Genomic DNA, 22,638 nt, shown 5'->3' on the forward strand with positions numbered 1-22,638 from the left:
ACCATGAAGATCCCTTGGCCCATAAGAACCACCTCTACCATCTGCGTTGTGCCGATGCGCAGCGTGGAGTGAAGCTAGTCTCGAAGCTGAGCCTCGGATGGGAAATGTCCAACTACCTAACCAAAGATCATTGTTTCCTTTAGCTCCAGCTCTGTGGCACGGACGGCTAAGAGCTGTTTCTCAAAGAGGACGACGTGCAAGGTGTTTGATTGGGGGGCACTCACTGAATGCGTCAGCGTCTAACCAGAGGTTTCCATTGCGCGTCCCTTCTAAAAACCTACCAGTCACGTTGTTGTGCGGGGCGTGGTGTGTGTGTGTGTGTTGGGGGGGGGGGGGGGGGGGGGGGGGGGGGGGGGGTATATAGCGAGGAGGGGGAAATGTTGTTTTTGACGGTGGGGGAGGTGTTGGACGCCACGGATGGCTGGCTTACGACGAGCACCACACGGGTGTGGTAGGTCTGCCAGACGGAGCAGAGAACAGCAGGGCGGAGGAGGCAGAGCCAACGAGGGGGGACAGCAAGGGCGGGAGTGGGTATGGCGGGGGCAGCACAGGGGATGGCAACGCAAGGGGGGTAGACAGGGGGGGGGGGAGCGCCCCACGTGGAGGGAAGCTAGGCAAGGCAGATGCGCCACAGGGGGGGGACAGCGTGCCACAGGTCGACCGGCGGGGAAGGGGGGCGCGATAGCGATGGGCAAGTGCGAACAGGGGCGAGCATGAGGAAAAGGCAAGGGCTGGCGCGAGGGAGCAGTCGGAGCGGGGCAGCAACGCGACGTGACGAGCTTGGAGCTCTCGTTTCTTCCTAGCTTTACAAGCTGCCCAGCTTACCTCCTCCTTTTTCAATAATTGCCTTCCATCTAGCACTCTATGTTTACTATTTGGAGGCTTGCATTTGCTGCCAAATTTGTGTTTTCTCCTCCAAGTTAGCTGCCCAGCGGTCATTTTGATAGAAGTCATCCTTCAATAAGATTACATCATCTTTGTTATCGCCTACAGTTCTTGAGGATTGTGTTCTATTCCCTCCACTACTATCATCATCCGATGCCTTCTCTAACATCCCCCTTGCCTAGAGGACTGGGTATCACTCCCTCCATAGAGCATCCTCATTCACAGGTGCCACCACCTCATCGGCTAGATGGTGCAGTCATCTCCAAGCTTTGATCAACATTATCAAATCGACTTTGCTCGCCTCAATTCTGATCCTAGAGACACGGAAACTTGAGACTCCTCCATTGTATCAGCAGCATTGTAGATGATTCACTTTCTATCTTTCTGAGTTCTGTGTCTCAATGTTTCATACACACTCTTATGTGTGATAGTGCACAATGGAAAAGAACCACGAACACACACACACACACACAGCAAGAGATGAAAGAAAGAAATCTGCACTAACTGAAGATGAATGCTGAACACAAAAGAGCGGACTGATCAGTCCCTACAAGCAGCCTGAGGCATCAGTGAGGGCACCAAATCAGGCTGAGAATGATGATGACAACACTAGAGACAGAGAAGCATGCTGGAGACGGAGTGTGAACCACAACCTGCAAAAGAGAATGATCTGCCCAGCTAGCCCAACAGCTATAAATAGCTGTAAATCTGCCAAACTGGCCAACTGCATCAGGTTGCCCTGATCTGCCCTGGCTGACTGCATGTACTGCAATGAATGCTGTCAGCTGCATTAAAAGATAGGAAAATATTCTGTGTGGCTGCCTGGACAAAATCACAGCCATCTGGGGAAGATCCTCTGACAAACAGGGTGGCACTGACTGCCAATTGATAGGCACATACAAGAAATGCACAATCAAGCAGAAGAAATGCATGGAAATGCACAATGAACTGTATGAGCTCCAATGCCCCGTCAAACTCTGACAGGAGCTCAACAACTTGGACTCTAGGTCCATGGGATAAGAAATAGGCCAACACTCAGCCATGCCAAACTCTAAAAGTAACTCCGAGAGGTACCTATACTGGGATATAAAGCTGCCCTAGGCCATTTGATAAATCTCCAAACCAAGGAAGAAGTGAAGAATCCCAAGATCCATTGCGTTGAACACTTGTCGCAATATCTCCGGCGTCTCATCAACCTCGTGTGAATCACTCCCTATGATCATAAGGTCATCAACATACAGGTTGACCAAGACACACCTATCACCCTCAACCATGTAATAAAGGTTGGAGTCATGAGTCTATGTTATTTGCAATAGAGCTCCCTGAGCACCTATGGGTTAAGGTTGTTAACACTTTGGTGTACATCCTCAACCGGTGCCCAACAGTAGCTTTCCCTCAAAGAACTTCATATGAGGCCTTTTTTGGCTCTTGGCCTGTCATTACACACCTAATGATAAAATAGGAAAGCTCACTCGCTAAGCTGATCTCTTGATTTTTGTAAGACAGTCCTTCAAGTAAAAAGCCTATCATTTATTTGATCCTCAGACGAACAAGGTGATCATTAGGAGAGATGTAGTTTTTTAAGAGAGGGATATTGTGCAGTCTTCCACACCGAACTCTATACCGCTTCCTAAGATTATTTCATCGGTGACCCTAAAGTTGTCAAGAGTGTGTTCCTTGGTTATGCACAAGACCAAAAACCTTACAAGTGCTATGTACCGTCTACACATGAGACATTGATTAGAAGAGATGTTTTTAATGAGCTGGCATCGTGGTATGGTAATCCGATTGCAATGGCTACTGATAAATCAGTTAACACTAGTAATGCTAATTGCGATAAGTTTGTTTGTTTTGTGGAGGTCTTAGGGCTAGCCATCTCTATCTCCCCTTGGGTCTCTGTAACTCAATCAATCGAAAACTTCTTTAAAACCCTCACCTCATAATAAATCTTTTGAAAAACAAAACAAAGCCCTTTTAAAAAAAACAAAAAAAACTTTCTATAAATGAACAACTTGTTCTCCCATTCTGGCAATCTCGTTTTTGTAAGTTTCAAGTGTTCTATCTTCGCTATCCACACCCCATTCACGGAGGACATCTCAGTCGAGATTACCCAACATTGTCTACATCCATCTAGCACTTGTTTCCAACCTCCACCATGTACTCCACACCATCAACTACCTGTGTTTCATGTCCGAATGTATTTGATGTCTGAACAACCATGTGACCACCTTCAACTAACGCATTTGCATCGGCAGTTGCCGCCCTACTATCCACGTAATCCAAAAAGTTGCATTTTAGTAGCTGCCCAAGCTGTCGTCACCTTCCTCATGCTGTGTTTTGTAGTTTTCTCTCTCCTATGCACGTCTGACAACTAATCCAACATCACCCTTGCTGTGTTTGCTGCTCTCAAACATCTTGGAGGTTGCCTTGCTACGTTTCAGGATCCATCAAAAGTATGACACACTCTCCAACTCATTACCTCTGCTTCGGTCCCAAAGCCACGAGAATTTCCTTCACTGCATAGTGTATTTGTTGCATGAGCATTGTATTATACAAACTCATTCATTTATGATCTTCACTATGTTAATTGTCTCCGAGTTACCTTAAACCTAGATGTGTTCTATTGAGTTTATGCTTTGTCGTACGCTTTTTATTTATGTTTCTGTGTTAGGGTATTTCTTTATACACACACATACACCCACAAACCCTACCATTTATTTACATCCATCACCTCTATGAACTCCGTAGGTCCTTGGGCAACCTTACTGACACAATTGGCACGATGCGTCAATGTCTTCAAGTAGAACCTTTTGGGTGGACTAGAGCCCTCTATTCGCTCTCTTCAATCACCCTTTTTGGGCTTGAGAGGGGGTGTTAAGCTGCCAAAATTGCTGTTCAACTTATAATATTTTTCTCTCATTTTTTGGCTCTTAAAACAGTCCCAAAAAGCATTTATTCAATTAAAATGACACTTCAGAATTTTTGGTAGAACAAATGGCTCGGAATATTCTATAAAAGGGGACTCAATTACATTGTCACTTTTATCCCTTTGTCCCACTCTACAATGCCAGCTCTTCTCCTCATCATTCCAGCCGCTGCCCACATCCTGGCTGCTGCCACCCTGCTCCTCCAGCTGCTGCCTATCTGCTGACTGCTGCTGCCCTGCTGCCAGTGATGGCCCCCTGCAATCCACGCACCTCCAATGGCTGTGCTGTGTTTTCACCTCCTCATTCCTGCAGGCTGCTGTCCAGCCTCCCCTTCATCTTCTGGTGCTGTTGCTTGCTTCTCCTACCACCCAGCATCCTGTGTTTTCATCTGCAACCTTCTCCTTCAGCTGCTGCATTTTGGAGTCCAGCTGCTGCTATTGCCACCAAAGGACATCATCTGTCCTCTCCAGACACAGTCCTCTCTGCCTATAATGCTGCCAAAGTGGTCTACATCGGATTCCTTCATCCACATCAATTTGCTTGCATTCGGGATCCACTCACAAAGGATGACATTGTCTCACACTCTCCCTCAACCTGCTCCCATGAGCAAGAGTGACTGTTGGACAGCCTCTGCTCCTTGACCCTATAATTGTATCTCTTTATCACTTATTATCCATTCAACACATGACATTCATCCATCATCTTCTTCTTCATTTGTGTTCTTGGCTGAGTTCAGTGTGTGTTGGTCCTGTTCATAGACTCTATGTTTTCTCTGCAAATCCTAATGCATCCTCACACATGGCATTATAGTGAAGCGAGTATTTTCCTATGTCTAACCATGGAGCACAGCTAGAATATTGAGTTTTCACTCCATGAGAAACACAAAGTGTGACTCAAGTTCCACTCTCCCCAAACATACTGCAGGAAAGTAGCCCATTCATTAACATTGCCATGGATTGCAATATTCCAACCTCTCTCATGTGCAGAAGGTATACGGATACCAATGAAGTGTTCTGCAAAAACTTAAAAGAGCTGTAGAATTCCATGCTAAACTGAATCAGACACACTGGTTTATATAGTGATGCAATGACACCTATAAATAAACAGCTGCATTCAGCCATGTGTATATGAATTCCCAAACATAAAACAGCCTGGAATTTTTCCAAAGTTATCAGAAGTAGGGCAGGCCACAGGAGAGAATGGAAATGGAAAAACAATTAAATTATTAAGGAGGGGGCATATGAGAACTTGTTTGAAAGAAGAACATGACAATGTAGCCATGGATATGTGGCATCAAACAAAGTGGAAAGAAAACATTATAGGGAAATCAATTATTACTAGAGAACCAAAAAGAAAAAATATCACACAAACAAGGAATCAAAGGAAAGGGCAACTTGATTTGGTTAAAGAATGATCAATCTATTCATCAATGTTCGATCTCCAGCATGCAGTGATGTTTCACAGTCTCAGAACCAAGAAATGTTTGTGCTCATCCCTGGTCTCTTAGCATCAGATTAGATTAGAATAGCTAATCTGCAGAAAAAAATGGGCAGAGTAAAAATTTCTTCATATTACCTTGAATCGAATTGGCTTTTACAAGCTGTGCACAATCCTCCAGAAGTTCTGGGTTTATGCTGTCCATCGTTTGTCCCTTGTGCAATCTCAAGTAAACATGTGCAGAGGATAGCTTGTCAACATGAAACCTGGAAAATACAGCATGATTTAACCCATGCACTTCCTTGAATTAGCAACCTAATTCAGAAATCCATGAGATAGTTTAATATACATCAATTATGAAAAAGTGAATTGTACCTTTATCTTGCAATTCCTTTTTAGCTGAAACATACCAATAGCTTTCACTAAGCACATGCAACTATGAATATATTCACTGCACGGATGTGTTTGTCAACCACACATACACAAAATCAGACACTAAACAAGCAGTCACATGTACTTGGTACCTAAGTCTTGACTTGAAAGCTTGACATTCAAGACAAGCAAGAACCCCAAAAGGAAAGATATCATATCCAATGTTGCCAAAGTATATAATATGGTCGATCTTGATAGTGTCCGAAATGAATCTCCAAAAGAGCTAACTTCTTCGGCACTAACACCACCAATCTCCATGGAGGCTCAGAGACATTGGCAACAACCTCTTGAAACACAAAGTTGTCCACACCTTAGCTACTTGACATGGAAAAGACATATTCGGATATCACTCTAAATTAATACACAACTATCTTAGAGTGGAGAGAACTAAGAGACAGTCAACAAATAAGCATGCCTCACAGCTCACATATTTCTACTCCTACTTTGGTATACTACCCACATGATCCCATTTGTATTCCAAAGGGAGGCGCACAACAGCTTGGGTACAACATTGACAAGATTTGGAAGCCCAAGGAGGACATGTGGACATGGGATACATAGCATGTACAACAAAAATCAATGAAAGCAATAGAACTCCAGAAGAACAAAACTTAGAATGAAAAGTGACTGAATGAATGAATCAAACTATGTCGGTACGATACAATGGACCTCAAACCTCTGTGTCTCAAGTGGAGCACAAATGAGGTGAGCTAAAAGAGGAGTCAGGGACACAAATGACAGCTTCGAGAGTATATCATACCTTGAACACATCCCAAAATACAGCAAGCAATCTCTCTAACAATCAACTACTGAAAACATAGATCAGTGTGGTATCACCTATCTAAATCAGGCTAAGGCAAAGGGCAATAGACCAACTTTAAGAAATGACTTGAGAGGTGTAGAATAAGTGGGGGCCTTTGACGCAAGTGAAATACCACTACTTTTAACATTATTTCCCTTACTCAGTGAGGTGGAGGCGGGGCTCAGCCCCTGCTTCTGGTCTTAAGGCACACTAGCGTGCCGATGTACGCGGAAGACATTGTCAAGTGGGGAGTTTTGATGGGGCTGCACATCTATTAAAAGATAACGAAGGCGTCCTAAAATGAGCTCAATGATAACAAAAATCTCGTGTGGAACAAAAGGGTAAAAGCTCATTTGATTTTGATTTTTAGTACGAGTACGAACTATGAAAGCATGGCCTATCAATTCTTTAGTGTTTTGGAATTTAAAGCTGGAGGTGTCAAAAAAGTTACCATAGGAATAACTAGCTTGTGACAGCCAAGCATTCATAGCGACATTGCTTTTTGATCCTTCGATGTTGGCTCTTCCTATCATTATGAAGCAAAATTCAAGTGTTGGATTGTTCAGCCACCACCAATAGGGAACATGAGCTGGGTTTAGGCTGTCATGAGACAAGTTAGTTTTACCCTACTGATGAGCAGTGTCACAATAGTAATTCAACTTGATATAAGAGAAACCATTGATTCACATAATTGGTCATTGCACTTAGTTGAAAAGCCACTGGCACAAAGCTACCATGTATAGGATTATGACTTAACATCTCTAAGTCAAATTCCATGCTAGACACAGTGCTCTCTACCTCCCCGGCATTTTGGCTACCAACACAAGTGCAACAATCTGGATCATGTTACACTTATCGTGTTTATCCATAGCTCTAGTGTGAATGCTCCCTTATCCATTGGCACTTTTTACCTTCTAGCTGAAGAAGGGTTTCTTTCCATGTAAACACTTAATAGTGGATATGGTACTTTAGTACCTTACGGATTGTACTTTCATTATCATTCTCACATACTGGATGTGATCTAGTAGCTCTCCTCTCTTGTTCACTATGAGTGTATGAGTGTCTATGAGTGTCAAATTCTAACACCCTTTGCAATGCCAATGTGATGAAGTACAAGGGAGATTAATTACCAAAGGATAATAAGTTCAATGACTTTCAAAAAGGCTCAAACTTCTTACATGGTAACGCTTTGATGAAAATGTCTACGATATTTTCCTATATGGATACATACATCAAGCTAATCTCTCTTGCCTAGCATCTCTCTCTAACATAATGATAATGCACCTCAATGTGTTTCATGTGAGCATGAAGCACACGATTTTGTGCTACTACAATAGCACTCTAAATGTCAAAAAGAATGGATAAAGGACCCTCCAATGATATATGTAGATTAGCTAGCATTCTACACACCCATACACATTCCACTATTGTCATGAAGGCCACCCTATACTCAGCCTCACTAGACGAGGTAAGTTGTTCCTTACTTGGCCATGAAATGCATGAACGGCCTAAAAAGAAACAGTATCCACCACTAGTAGACTAACTAGTGCGTGAATCACCTACCCAATCTGAATCATTGTAAGCCTATAGATGCAAGTCTACCTCCGGGAAATAACAATGCAAGTGATTGAGTACCTTCCAAATATCTGAAGATCCACTTAACAACTTGCCAGATGTATGGTCCACGGGCCGTATTGCATATACCTGCTCACCTAAGATACTACATACTAAATATTGGGGCATATGTTGCAAAGAAATAAGACAGCCAATAGCCTAACTATAATTTGCAACATCCAAGGTACTCACGTACGATCTGTCCAATCCATCCAGTCTATGGACTTAGTATGATACCGAACGTATACAAAAAAATGTCAAATAAAATCCATTGTTTTGTACGGTCATTAAAAAATGCATAGAAATTTAAGGGTTAAGCTAATAAATATTACTTGTTTCAAGATGAGAGTTGCTATCCATGAGATAGAGTGTCACAAGGCATTATCTATCAAATACTAATACAATTTACAAACCACAAATGTCTTTGCTTTAGTTTTCAATAATGAGTCATGAACATGATAAGAGATTGAGACGAAATGTAAATCCAAGACTCTAGTCACAAGTAATTTCCGAGATGTAATTTCATTTATAAGATTGAAAGCATGTACAATGGATTACAAAAAGAAGCTAGCTACAATGATGGATCATGATTCATGGATCATGGTATGGCAAGTCACAAGTGCCAAGTGGCAAGGACAAAAGTAGTAGATAGAAAAAGAAATTCAAGGCTAAGACTCAAGGTGAGATGTGTGTAATGCGAAGGCTTCATGAAGAGGCTTAGGCATTGTGATAGGGATAAAGAATATAGAGATATAGATAGAGGTAGGAGAAGGGAAAGAAGAGGAGGTAAAGGAAGAGCAAATAGAAATAGAACTATACATAGGGGATGAGACACAAGAGGAAGAGAAGAATGGAGAGGTGGAGAGAAGTGGATGGAGAAGATCAGAGAGAGAAGAGTAGAGGAGCTTATAAGAGAGAGGTAGAAGAAGAGGAGGTGGTAAATGAGATACAAGTAGAGGTCAATGAGGATGAAGAGAAAAAGGGTAACCCAAATGGCAAAAACCCGTTTTTGAAAAATACCAACTTTTTTTTTTAATGGTACACGTCCAACCGAACTAGATGGATCATACTATATGGATCCATCTGCGGACGGAATGCAACCCTGATAACATAAGACATCTCTTTACCATCATCCATAAATATCTTTAGGCCTAGCTCCATAGGAGTGCACATAGGTTTGCATTGTGCAATCATGCATTTTAGACCTATATAAAAGCTTGTCCACATATTATTATCGTGACATGATGATACCATGCTGATTTTGGATGACTTAAATCACCAAATAGCAATGTAGACAACCCATGTCTGACATAGAAAATGCATCTTTCAATTCAGTCTTGAAATCTACAATATTTCCCTCTTTAGGTCCAGTGAGCAACATGTCATCCATATAAAGAACGATAATCATCAAGTCCCTCCCCTTTCATTCTTAATGTATAGAGTGGGAGCAGTTGGACTATTTTTGAAACACTTTGTTGGCCAAATAAGCATCACTTTTAGAGTACCATGCATGAGGAGCCTATTTGACACCATAAATAGCCTTATGCAACTTGCCCTCATGTGCTCTTTTCCCTTAACCACAAACCCTAGACATTAGGATATATAAGCATCCTCATGTAGATCTCCATTCAAAAATGTTATCTTTATGCTCCATTGATGTACTTTCCACTCATAACTTGCAACCATAGCAATGATACATCTCACTGTACTCATATGGAATGTGGGAGCAAAGGTTCCTCATAATCTATCCCCTTCTTGTGTACATAGCCTTTTGCTACCAATCTTACCTTGTACTTGTCAATAATGCCATCAGCCGTGCGTTTGAGTTTAAAAACCCATTTCATGCCAATAGCCTTTTTACCAGGTGGTAAAACCACAAGATCTCATGTAGAGTTAGTGGCAATAGAGTCTAACTCTTCCTACATATACATCCAATGTACATCTTGCTGAGCTTCATCCAAAGAAGTAGACTCATCATCATCGAACAGTGCTCATCATAAACATCATCTACTTCCATAAAATCAGGCAAATGTGCCCCCCTTGCATCATATGTTGCGTGTCTAGCAGCCCTTCTAGTGCCTGAGTGTAAGAGAGCATCCATTCTACTCTCTTGGAGAGTTTTCAACAACCATCCACGGACTGTTTTAGCTGCATTTACAGCATCCCTTTCATGATGTACTGCATCTTCCACCGCATGAGGCAATCCAAGATCAGTTGCCTACTATTCAAGAGCATGTCGTGCATCAACAGCTTGCTGTAATATGTCTATCCCGCCATTTACAACGAGTGTGGGCCCCAAAGAAAATGATACAAGACCCTCATAGACATCACCTATGTCATGTGTGGTTGGCATCTCAAACTAATTGTGTAAAAATACAGCATTTTTAGCAAAAGTTAACATCCCAACCGAGAAACCCTCATCCATATTACATTAGCCAGCTCTCCACATAGATAAGATATCCCAGCTTCATTACATGCTGCGAACATACATTCTAGCACATCCCAAGCTACTTTTGAGGTCTTACAAGACTGAATATGTAAAATAATAGCTCTTTTTACTAACAAAGCAATCAAAGATAAGGCTTATACTTCCTTTAGAGTCCCACCTCCATTGATCCTCTGTAGGAGGAGGAGGGGATGTAGCAACAGGCAGCACCAGCAGCCTGTTCTCTAGCATTACGTTGAGGTGTCTAAGGTGCAAGACCTCAGACACATCAACATAATGTTGCTTTGGTCACTATGCCCCTAACGTCCCATGCTGCCAATAATGCACAAAAATCAGTAGCCAAATACTTCACACTAAAGTACAAAATATACTCTGCTGATGACTACCAAAAATCCCCACATAGGATTGGAATGCAAGTACCGAATTGTCAAATTGTCACTTGCAGCAATACACTACTATACCACAATTGCCTTGAAATATGTGCCCAAAAAGACAATTTACAATAATTTAATGCTGAATCTTCCCAATTTTTACTGAAAATCCCCAAAATTCATTGCCAAATCTGATCGACGAAGCAAGATAATGCTGTTGTAACACCTGTTGTCTGCCTTGGAGTGTGTGTCAAGCAAAAGCGCCAAATTTTTTCTCAAATTTTTAAAGAAATTGAAGAAATTAATACCTTACAGTCTGAATTTCTATCGAAATGTTACCTCAAGACGTGTGCTAACAAGAACCAGCAGTTGTAATCCACCTTGTGATGCCTACCCAAGCCAATAGACCAAAAAGCCCTAAATTTCTTGCACAAACAATGTTAGCATTTTCGATGTTGATTCACATATAGGACAATGATTGGGTCATTGGTTGATAGCACAATGTAAGTGGATTGGGTCAGGTGGCAAAGAGAAGCATTGCTACTACGGACAGCGCAGGTGGAGGCAATAGGAGGCATAGGAGTCAGCATCAACTGGAGCAAGCACCAAAATGGGCACCTACGGTTGCAAGATTTGGCAGACTAGGCAGGGCTACCAATGGTGACAGACAACGGCGGCAATGCTGCAAACAAAATGGGCTGAGCTGGCGGACAGTGGAGATGGCAATAGCAGCACACCTCACACCTCCTTTCCTCTTCCTTGCACAAATGGAAGTTGGTGGCAACAAAACCTCAGGCGAAGTGGCACCGGCTAACAGTGGCTAAACAGAACCTACACGCAGAAGCTGCTCTAATACCAAATGTGAGAAATGGCACTAGCTATGGAGAAGAGAGAGAGAAACAAAGCGAACACATACCAAGCAACAGCTTGATTGTCAACCCATTGATCGGGATATTGCTAATAAAGTGGCTAATGAGAGGGCTGCTATTGAAGAGGCTAAACAATCACTAGATGGTTGTTGGATATGTTACTGGCCAATAGCCAATCTATTCCACTTCCCAATAGACCTACAATAGCCACTCACCATGCATAGGGTACCTTAGTTGCGCAAGCACTTGTAGCTACTACATGCAACGAGGAACATATGTTTCTTCCTACAAAGCTTCAAAGGATGAGCATTGGATGACAACTATGCAATCAAAGTTGGATTCTATACATAAAAATGGCATATGGAAGTTATGTGACTTGTCTACTAGCAAGCATACTATAGGCACAACATGGGTTTACAAATCAAAATGTGGATTTGATGGTAGCATTGATCAATATAAGGCACATCATGTTGCCAAAGGGTATGCCCAACAGCATGGGAGTGACTATGATAAGACATGCGCACCCACTTCACATATGACTACCATTCGCAGTGTTATTGCTTTAGCTGCCCATTTTGATGATATGTACATCAGTTGTGTGTAAAGGCTACTTTTTGAATGGTGATCTTCATGAGGTTTATGGCACTCAACCTTCCGACTTTGTTAAGAAAGGCTTAGAGAACAAAGTATGCCGATTGCATAAGGCCCTCCATGGTTTGAAACAAGGAACCTAGGGCATGGCATGAAAAGCTGCATGCACATTCAATTACTTTTGGCTTCAGCAATTGACACACTAAAAACGCTCTTTATGTCCACAAAGATGGGGATGACCTCTTGATTCTCATTCTTTATGTAGAAGATATGATGTTAACTAGACTTCAAAAGATAGAGATTGCAGCCCTAAAGGCTGAATTGCAACGTGCATTTGATGTGACAGATCTTAGCCATTTACACTACTATCTTGGCATACACTTTACTACAATTGAGGGGGGCATTGCTTTGCAAAGGCTACATACAATGGGCAACTCCTTGAGCATTTTCAAATGGAAGACTACAAGCCTACCTCTACTCCAATTGAGACAAGCCACAAGTTTATACTTGAGGATGCACGAGATTCATTTAATGCTCAACAACTCGTTCCTTGGTCCCATGTATTGGCCATTTGATATGCCATGTTGGATTTTAACTTAGTGAAATCTCAATCACTTGCAATATTTCAAGAGGAGGACATGTTAGCACAATGAGAAATGTACAAGCACTTTTAATCTTTTGATTAAACTTCATCAAAGATTTTTAATTAAAACAAACTCTAATCTTGGTACCCCTAGCTCTAGGCATGGAGACCATCACACTAGCACTAAAGTCTAAATCCCTTATCAAACCAAGGAACAAATCGGTTTGAAGGCTTGCCGTTCACTTTTGGCAACAAGAGTTTGTGTGAATTTTATGCTTGCTATAATTGGAATCAAATCAAGTCATTACCACCCATTCCCAAAAGGATGGGCAGGTTTTAGATGGACTCGTATGCCGAAGGTGTATTGTGTGAAAAAGGATTAAGAGCATAAGAGCTCACACCAACTTGATATTTCTCAAATTTGTGCCTTGGGACCAATTCATATTACTCACAAATAAGTATATACATTCTCAATTGAGAATACCAACCCTTCAGAGTCAATGCCATAGGCTTTGAGGGAGTTAATTGAGAATACCAATCCCTCTCAACTGATATCATATGCTTTCATGATGTTGTGGAAGACATCTCAAAAGGTTTTCTTGCATTCTAGAAGGCCAAACTACATTCTTTGTGAGGGGTAAGAACCTTCAACTCTTAGAGCACCTTTACTCTGATACCATGTAAAGAAATGGTATGGCAAACACATAAAACGCATTGTACAACAACACATAGAACACGATCTATAGAATGCTGAATAATAATGAATATATGAAAGAATGATGACACAATCACAAGGTCTTGGACCTCTATATCTCTAGGACTAAGGCAAAGGTGGCTAAAGGAGTGGGTATTGGAGTGTGTTGTTTCCCGAAAACACAACAACAACAATCTCATGAAATTTGAAGTAACCCAACAATTGTGGGGTTTGTGCAGCCCAAAAACTATCTGCACTTGCCCAAAAACTACCCGCACTTGCCCAAAAACTACCTGCGTTGTCCAAGCTGCCCAATAGCCCTTCCCTTACCCCACTACTCATCCAAGGGATCATCCTCTAACACCCCTGCTCAAATCCTGGACTAGTCATAAGACTTAGGGATTTGGAGTGCTAATATAAATTAGCCTAAGGAAGAGCTTTGGCTGAAAGACCGACCAAGTTATCCTTTGTCTTACAGTATTTGAAAGTAACTGCATTGTCAAATATATTCTCCCAAATGTAACAATACTGGATCTCGATGTACTTGGTTCGTGCACGAAACATCAAGTTCTAAGCAATGGCTATGCAACTCTAGTTGTCAAATAGGATAGGAGTGGCATGGGTCTCAAGATAGCCAAGCTATCCTAACACTCTCTGAAGCCACAATGCCTCACATGGTAATAGATGCAGCTCTATATTCTACCTCCATAGAAGAAGGGCCACCGTTGGTTGCTTCTTGTTGCTCCATGAAATAGCACCTGTACCAAGTAAGAAGCAATAGCCCATAGTCAATCGCCAATGATCAACATCTTCGGCCTAATCAAAGTTGGCCTATCCACACAACAACAAGGTGGCATCATTGAAACTTGCGGGATAGAATATGTGCTCTTAAGGAATCTCAAAATTCTTGTAACAGGCCTCCCAATGAGTTTTCTACAGCTCACTCACATACCATGCAAGAACATTGCCTGAAAAGCAAAGATCAAGACAAGTGTTAAGCAACCAAATCAAAGATCCCACAAGCCTTCAATAACTAGAATTATCAACAGCATCTGTGAAACTAGCCTTTCTTTTTACAAAAGAGCGGTGGAACCCTAAAATGCACTGATTTACAGGTGTTTACAGCAAGCAATAAAATTCATAAAACAAAAGATGAATCAACGTTGAACCACTTTACCGATTTGGGCTAGATTGTCCTCAAAAATTTTGAGATGACCCAACACCCAATTGGCCCCAAAATGCTGGTGTCCATTGCAATATTTCTTTTCACATTGATTGCACAACTAAGATTTGACCGAGCCAATTCGTCCACAACGTTTCGAATAATAATGGGTTGTCCTTTGTAACCAACAATCACCAAGTTTAATTTTCCCCTTGATTTGATATGCAACTGGGTAAAAATTGGGTGGAGAACACTTGCATGCAAGTCCCAATGACTAGCCATATCAAGCCCCAAATTGCCTTGGATTACAAGCACATATGGGCAAAGAATACTTGCATACAAGTCCTAAATCACCAACAACATCAAGCCCCAAAATGTCCCTCTACTATTGCATGAAAATCAACCCACCTCTAGATCCAAAATATCACGTACTCTCCTCTCCACTAGCTCAATTTACATCAGCAACCAACTTGAATCATTGAGGCACATGCATTGCAACACCACCATGCAGACCCAATTCATTGTTGGTTACACACTAAGATCAGCAAATTAATAATCCACAACACAATCAGGTTCAAATTTGAGGCTCTCCAATTTCCTTCACCAAATGGAATTTGCACACAAGCCACCTTGGCTGTAGATGAGCAACCCTTATAAGATCTACTGTAATTTCTTATATTTTCAGCAAATCCCCTTGTTTTCATGGCTGAGATTTGATGGCATGCTTCTCAAGACTGCTGAGAAACCCAGTAGAAGCTGTACCAGTAAATTAGAGCTAAGAAAAATCATAGCAGCAAATTAGAGAAATTTCTCTAACTTTCTCGCAAACAAATTGCTTGCACAACAATTGCCCGGCTATTCTAGCCCTAGAAAGTGTTGTAGATCAAGTCTCTTTGAAGTTTGCAGTCCTTGATGACTTAATTGCTCTCTCTCAACCCATCACCACACAGCCAAGAATGGGAAAAAAAAAACCCAACATGGAAGATACACATGCAACCCAAAATTGTCCCAAACTTGATTGGCCCTACCCTCATTTTTAAGAGCATTAAATGGTGCCCAACCTCAATGTTAAATCCTAACCTCTTTAAACCTAAAGGTGTTAAAACTTTCCACAAACCTTAGTCTAGGATATTAAATCATCTAAATCTCCTAACCCCCATGACACCAAAAGTCATTTCCAAGGGGAAATTGAATGTCTTTGACCAAGATCTAACTTTGGCCCCCACTAGTACCTACTTATCACAACTTCCACAAATGTCCTATACTATGAAAGCTAGGATCATTTGTCACCATGACATCCATTCAACTTAATCTCACATGTGCACAACATAAGTGTCTAAAGAGGATTATGTGTGTATTACAAGGAGATTATAGGCATTGGACAAGGATAACTCACAAGTATTTACCTCACAAATTTTTTAATTCTTTTGTCTCTCTTAAAGGCGCATTAGCATTTAACTGTAAGGTTATTGAGGTAAAGGTCGTTATGGCTAGCCACCCATCATACTCAATAACTGTAAGCGTGGAAAAGAACATGAGAATGATAAGCTTTGAGCTTAACCAACTTGATCAATCATCACCATGAAAATCAAATGATAGGAGAGAGAGAGAGAGAGAGAGTCAACACCACATTGAGAAGGGAACCAGTCCCTCCCCCTTTACAAGAATTTCTTGAGACAAACTTTGGGCACCAAGTACCTAAACCATATACAAAGGACTGATTTGCTAAAATTTTGAAACCTTAATTTTTGTATACTCTGAGCAACAAGCTGATTTTCTTCTTTAGTGCTTGGACTAGATCAAGATAAGTAAAAAGTGCTTCTTAGATGAGTAAAAGATGGGAGAATATGAAGTATATGGCTGAATTTCAGCATGAGAGCTTATTGAAAATGAAAAGAGAGACCTTCAATATATAGGTGTGGGCCTTGGGTGCTCAAAAGTGAAAAGTAAAGGCTTCAAATGATAAATGTTTGCTAAAAAATACAACTATAAAGACACTTGTCTCTTCAAAATGATACATGTCTTGTTATGGATACCACTAGAATAAAAAGCTTCTAAACCTTCTACTCTAAAAATCTCTTAAACAATTAAGAATTTGAGTTGGCCATTGAAGACAAAATTGTTCCTCGTGAAATTCTAGAGTCTTTGATACAAACAAAATTTCCATTTGAGTAATTTTGAAAAATAGTAACCTCCTAAATTTTAGGAGTTACCAAATTTAAATTCTAGAGAGCTTCATTATATAGGTTCACGGTTCATGGTTTGTTTCTTTAATCATGAGCATCTACTTTCACTTACTGAAACCACTCATTATATGAACTTCTAGTCAATGTAACTACCGGAGTGTCCAAGTCTTAGTCATTTGAGCTTTTTAGTCAATCTATCCGCTCGACTAAACTTTTAATTTCTCTTGGACATCTCATCAATGACAATCCAAGTATAATTATAGGGCATTTTGGCCATTGGCCATCCTTGAATAGAAAGGTGAACATCTAATCGTATTTTGAAACACTCAAATAATACAAATCGCCTTTCAAAGTATATGTGCATCAAATTAATCTGAATCATTCAGTCAATATATCTTGGTAACAATTCATATACAAAAGGTTGATTACATGCCTTCCCCTTGAAATCCATCTTGTTCTCAAGACATTGCTTGAAGTATTTTTGGCCCTACAACTTTTTCATAAGCTATAAGTATTTCTAGATAGTCTTTAAAATACTCTTCTCATATCCATTTAGAGTCTAAATAAAAATAATTTTAAATTTTCAAAAGAAACTTTCTGAAAATGTTTCTTCCTCATTTCCTAATTATATAAAAGACTATTTGCTCTAGTTGAAGTATCTCTTCGCGTTCATCTACTTCAAGTGGATTCTCTATTATAGGTTCCAATGGTGGAAGTCCTTCATAAAGCTTTAGAAGATGAATAGGAAAAGCATTGTGAAATCTTCAATGCTCTAGAAGTTATAACCTAGTATAAGCATCATTAATCTTTTCACTGATCTAAAATAGCTTATAATTTCTTACTTCGAGCTTAGTGACTTGGAATGAAGGCTTGTAAGAGATTCCAAGACGAGCTTTGTTAAATTTCACCCACACCCAATCTCCTTCTTGTAATCAAGTGCCTTCAATGCTTATCTACCACTTTCTTTTGTCTTTCTTGAGATTTTTGGATAGCTCATCTGACTTGGGCAAAAGATGTATCCAAATCACACATGAACTCATCGGTATGAAATATCTCCTTTATTTTGAGAATAGGTTGTACGAGTGGTTTTCCATATATGGTCTCAAATGGTGCTCTACCTGTAAAGATATAAGTTGTGTTGTTCTAGGCATATTCAACCAAAAGTAAATACTTTTTCCATGGTTAATTGGCTTCATGTAAATATCCAATATTGTGAGATTGGCTATCTTACTTTGACTATTTATTTGAGGATGGTAAGAAAAAGAAAGAGTAAGCTTTGTACCCAAATTTTCAAAAAGAACCCACAAAAAGAGACTAGTGGTTCATGCATCTCTATAACCTACGATGGATTGTAGCAACCCATAATGCTTGCAAATGATTTTTAAGTCTTCATGTCAAAAGCATCCATGTCCCTTATATTAGTGAAATCTGTATGACGAATCATGGATGCTGTATAAATCTAAGGTCTTCTTGACAAGGCATCAACTACCTTGTTTCGCTTTCCATGAATATATAATATATGAAAGTAAAAATTGAGCTAAACAATTGTCCCATCAAATATGCTTCTCAAAAATCTTTGGTTGGTTGAGAAAATGTCTTAGACTATCATGGTCCGTCTTGATGAGAAATTCTCCACCTAAAAAATAGTGTCTCCAATCTTCTAAAGCTTGAATAATGGCCATTAACTCCTTTTCATAGATAGTAGTATTCTTTTCGCATTTTGCAACCTCCTACTTACATAAGCAACTGTATGTTTTTCTTGGTTAAAGATTACACCAATGCAGTCTCTTGAAGTATCATATTCCACAAAGAAAGGTTTTGACAAATTTGCTCCATAAATCACAAGATCCATAAATTTATTTTGATTCTAGTCAATGGCTGTATCTACTCTTCTATGCCAGGGTATTCCTAATACAAAATAACAATGACCAAGATCGCCCATGACAAAACTCTCGTAATCTACATAATCACCTATCTCAATTTGTGGTTTTCCAAAAATGGGAGTAACTTGAGATTCCATTCCTTGAAAAGTATCACACCTGAGATTTCTGGTGTTCTATATGTAGAGCTTCAACAATCCGAGGATCAATATAATGATATATAGCCCCTATTTCAAAATAAATGAGAACAGATTGATTAGCAATCTTACCCCAAGCCATAAAAAGCTTTCTTTTCTCTGATGGAGTTTCATCCTGTTGCAAGGATTCCTTAAGTACAACATTCGTCTAAGGTGTCTTTTGAAACTGGTTTTTCTTCTTTGCCTTTTGTTAGGACATTGATGAGCCATGTATCCTTTTTCTCCAAAAAAAAACATCGCCTTTCTCTTGTACATTCTACTAATTGTTGATATGATAGCTTCTTTTTGGATGCCAAAGGTGGTATAACTCTATCCTTATGCTTTGGTTCTTGTTTATCTAACTTCTTTTGGTCAAACATCTTGGTATTCTTCCTTTGTGGTTCTTCTTATGAGGCTTTACCAAGAATCCATGGCATGTGTAATCCTTTAGCTTCTAGGGCCGCATCTTGGGTTGCTTCCAAAGTATCAAGCTTTGTCATCTTGACAACTCGCCATATCGTTGGATGTAATCCATGGATAAACTTTCTCGTCTCCATATTGGAAGAAAATCCATTAAGATATATAAATTTAAGAAAAATATCAGCAAACTTGATGATATATGTTTCAACATTGTTTCCCATTAGCAGTATGTCAACTCATGTGTGAGTTTGTGCATACTTGATTGGGCTGAGCACATGTCAAATATTTTAGGCATTTTATTGTGCATTATTCATGCCATTTTAGGGCATTTTGATGCCAATAGGCTAGCATTTACTGCTAGCCAACCAGCTATTATATAGGGCATATTTATGGCCTATATATTTTGTGCTCCTTCTCCTTAGTCAATTGAGTTATCATGTAATCAGCCTTCCTTCCGTGGATGGGTGGTAAATCCCTGATTACAATTTTATTACAGCAAAAAACAATTAATGCAAATCTGAAAATACAAATTTACCTACTGATCTTGGACAATGCACACCCGATTGGCCCCAAAATTGGTGTCCCTTTCAATATTTCTTTAGCTTTACTGAATAAGAAGTTGATTTACAATGGGATTCTCCCAATCCCCTTCACAATCCAAGCTCCCCTTGCTCTCCAAAGTGACCAACAAGTCTTCAATCTATTTTGCCCCTTGATTCGGGCACTTAATTGGCCTTCACCCACTTCATAGACGATGGAAATGCCCCAAATTCAATGGCTGGATAGTCCTCCACCTAAATTTAGCTGAAATTCACCTTCAGCCTTGTTGAATCCAAGTCTTGGAGCTTCCAATTTCTGGCACGCTTCCCAAGGCTACTGCTTAACCCTAATTTCTGCTGTAAATTAGGGTTTACAACAGAGAAATTTGCAATTTCTCACCGTCCAAGGGTCCCGGAGCAAGGCTATGAAATGGTTGGGAGATGAGAGAGAAAGCTGTAGAGAGAGAGAATTCAGAGTTCTGTCCAAGAATGTCTGAAAATCGATCAAATGCAGCTGCTAACCTACCACAACAGCTTGTAGATGCAAAGAACTGAAGAAAATCAGTCATTTACTGCTGTTGCCCTGTCTCAACAAAATGTAAATGTTGTCACCTGCTGTTGATTGGTCTTCCCCTGACCTTGGCTGCCTCAGAATGTCCTCCAATGGCTGCAAATCAGACCAGCAACATCTCCTCTCTCTCTCTTGTAAGCTAAATAGACTAAAAATGCCTCTCTCCAACCTCTAAAGACGTTTTTCAATCTTGCATGGACATTTTTGACAAGTGGCAGTCTTCCCAAATGGTTTTTACAGTATTATCCATACTTAGATAGTCCTTAAATACTGAAATTAATCTAATAATTATTGCGGTGCCTTGAAAAATAATCTAACTGGCCTATAATTAAATTGACTAGACAACTTCCATTCCCGAGTGTCTCTGCGCCATGTTTGACTATCAGATTGGCGTTAGGTACCATTAAACGCCACTTCTCTAGTATCACCAACTGACACTTATGGCCAAATGAATGACCTAGGCCAACAATTGGCACCAGATACCACCAAGTTCTTGTAACTCCAAAAGATGAAGTTTGGGCTAAAGGACACTATTCAATCTTTCTTACTACATCATACATGTCACATAGGTACAAGATCAACTTCGACACATGTAGTCCACCCTTCCAAAGGACCATCTTGTGGGGACTGTGCTCTACAAGCTCCCTCCACAGTTTGATGGAGTGGTCAATGCTTTACGGGCTCAAACATCATCAACACTCAATTTTTTACAGATGTCCTTGATGCTTCTTGAGCATGAGATGTCTTTGTGTTTACAAGGAAGGCTTCCATTGTAGACTGGCAATTCCAATGAGGCCTTTACAACTTCAGTGAGGGGTGACTGAAAGGAGAGGTCGAAGACCCCAGTGTTATCACTATGGCAAGAAGGGACATTTACGCAAGCATTGCAAAGAGTTACTCGCTTCAAGCCTTCTACATCTTTACCTCAAAAGTGAGAGGTGGACCATCCTATTGATTGGCACCTAACATAACCTATCAATAAACCACCTTACATACTGTCAAAGTATGAAAGGAAAGAAGTGGAGAAATAAGTTAAAGACTTGCTGAAAATAGGGTTTTATTCAGCCTAGCCAATCACATTTTGCTTCTCTTGTACTCCTTGTCAAGAAGAAAGCAAGATCCGGATTCTTCTACTAAGTCATCCTCTTTCTTAGACTCCAACTCGGACCCCAAGGCCGAGCCCAAGGTGCAGACAAGATCATCTTCTTCAAACCGAGGGAAGGGCTTGGCTACCTATTCCTCTATTGCTTTCCAGTACAAGTGATGTAGTCATCCCTCACAACTCTTAGTGCCATAGAGGGAGTGTAAGGATGGTGAGATAGGACAGGTACACCTCATCCATACAGGTATACACATGCACAAGTTCCAAAGAGGAACATCCCTAACACATTGACTAAAGTTTGATAGGTTCAACTCTTGGTGCTGGGATTGACATCCAGGTACATGATGGGTTGTTACTTAATAGAGAGCGAGATTGGGCTCCGAGTCCAAGCTCACATGAGGGGACATTTAGGCGGTCTTCCCCAAAGGCAAGAAATCCATGGTTACATATGTTCATTTTCAAGAGCTAGTACGATTGACATCAGCATTAGGTTCTCTTCAAGGTGCCATGGCGGTGGCTTGATCACCCACTGCTTGGGTATCCATGGTTCTATTCCAGTATAGAATGACCTATGATAAGTCATTATCATTGTATTGTATCAGATCACCCATGAACTGAGAGAGGGTATTAGCACTATGTCAACTCATGTGTAAGTTTGTGCATGCCAAATTGGGCTAGGCAAATATCAAATATTTTATGCATTTTTATTGTGCATTATTAATGGCCGCATTATTATGCTAGTTAGCAAGCATTTAATCCTGGCCAACCAACTATTATTTAGGACATATTTATGGCCTATATATTCTATGCTCCTCCCCCTCAATCAGTTGAGTTCTCACCTAGATGTCTTGTTGGACAAAGGAGCCAGTGCCAATGCCCATGCAGCCAATGACTCACTGTTGTATGCAATTGTCTCATGTTTGGTATATGGATTTCATTTCTCGAGCATTC

General features: G+C 40.5%; 1 protein-coding gene and 2 pseudogenes across 3 annotated transcripts in view; 1 reads left to right on the forward strand and 2 right to left on the reverse strand.

The window, feature by feature from the left end:
- LOC148037459 (uncharacterized) overlaps positions 1 to 22,638 on the reverse strand; it is a 77,481-nt gene that overhangs the window by 36,665 nt on the left and 18,178 nt on the right. For all 3 annotated transcript variants that reach the window (XM_087676413.1, XM_087676412.1, XM_087676411.1), the window contains exon 2: positions 5,388 to 5,515. In XM_087676413.1, the coding sequence (XP_087532539.1) occupies positions 5,388 to 5,515 (128 nt within the window). The remainder of the gene's footprint in view (positions 1 to 5,387; positions 5,516 to 22,638) is intronic.
- Positions 5,523 to 8,537, reverse strand: LOC148037460 (uncharacterized; annotated as a pseudogene).
- Positions 6,525 to 7,420, forward strand: LOC148037461 (25S ribosomal RNA; annotated as a pseudogene; the record flags this gene model as incomplete).

Source organism: Lygodium microphyllum, chromosome 4 (genome assembly GCF_053477565.2).
Source record: "Lygodium microphyllum isolate KBCC chromosome 4, Lygodium_microphyllum_v1.1.10, whole genome shotgun sequence".
Classification (NCBI taxonomy): domain Eukaryota; kingdom Viridiplantae; phylum Streptophyta; class Polypodiopsida; order Schizaeales; family Lygodiaceae; genus Lygodium; species Lygodium microphyllum.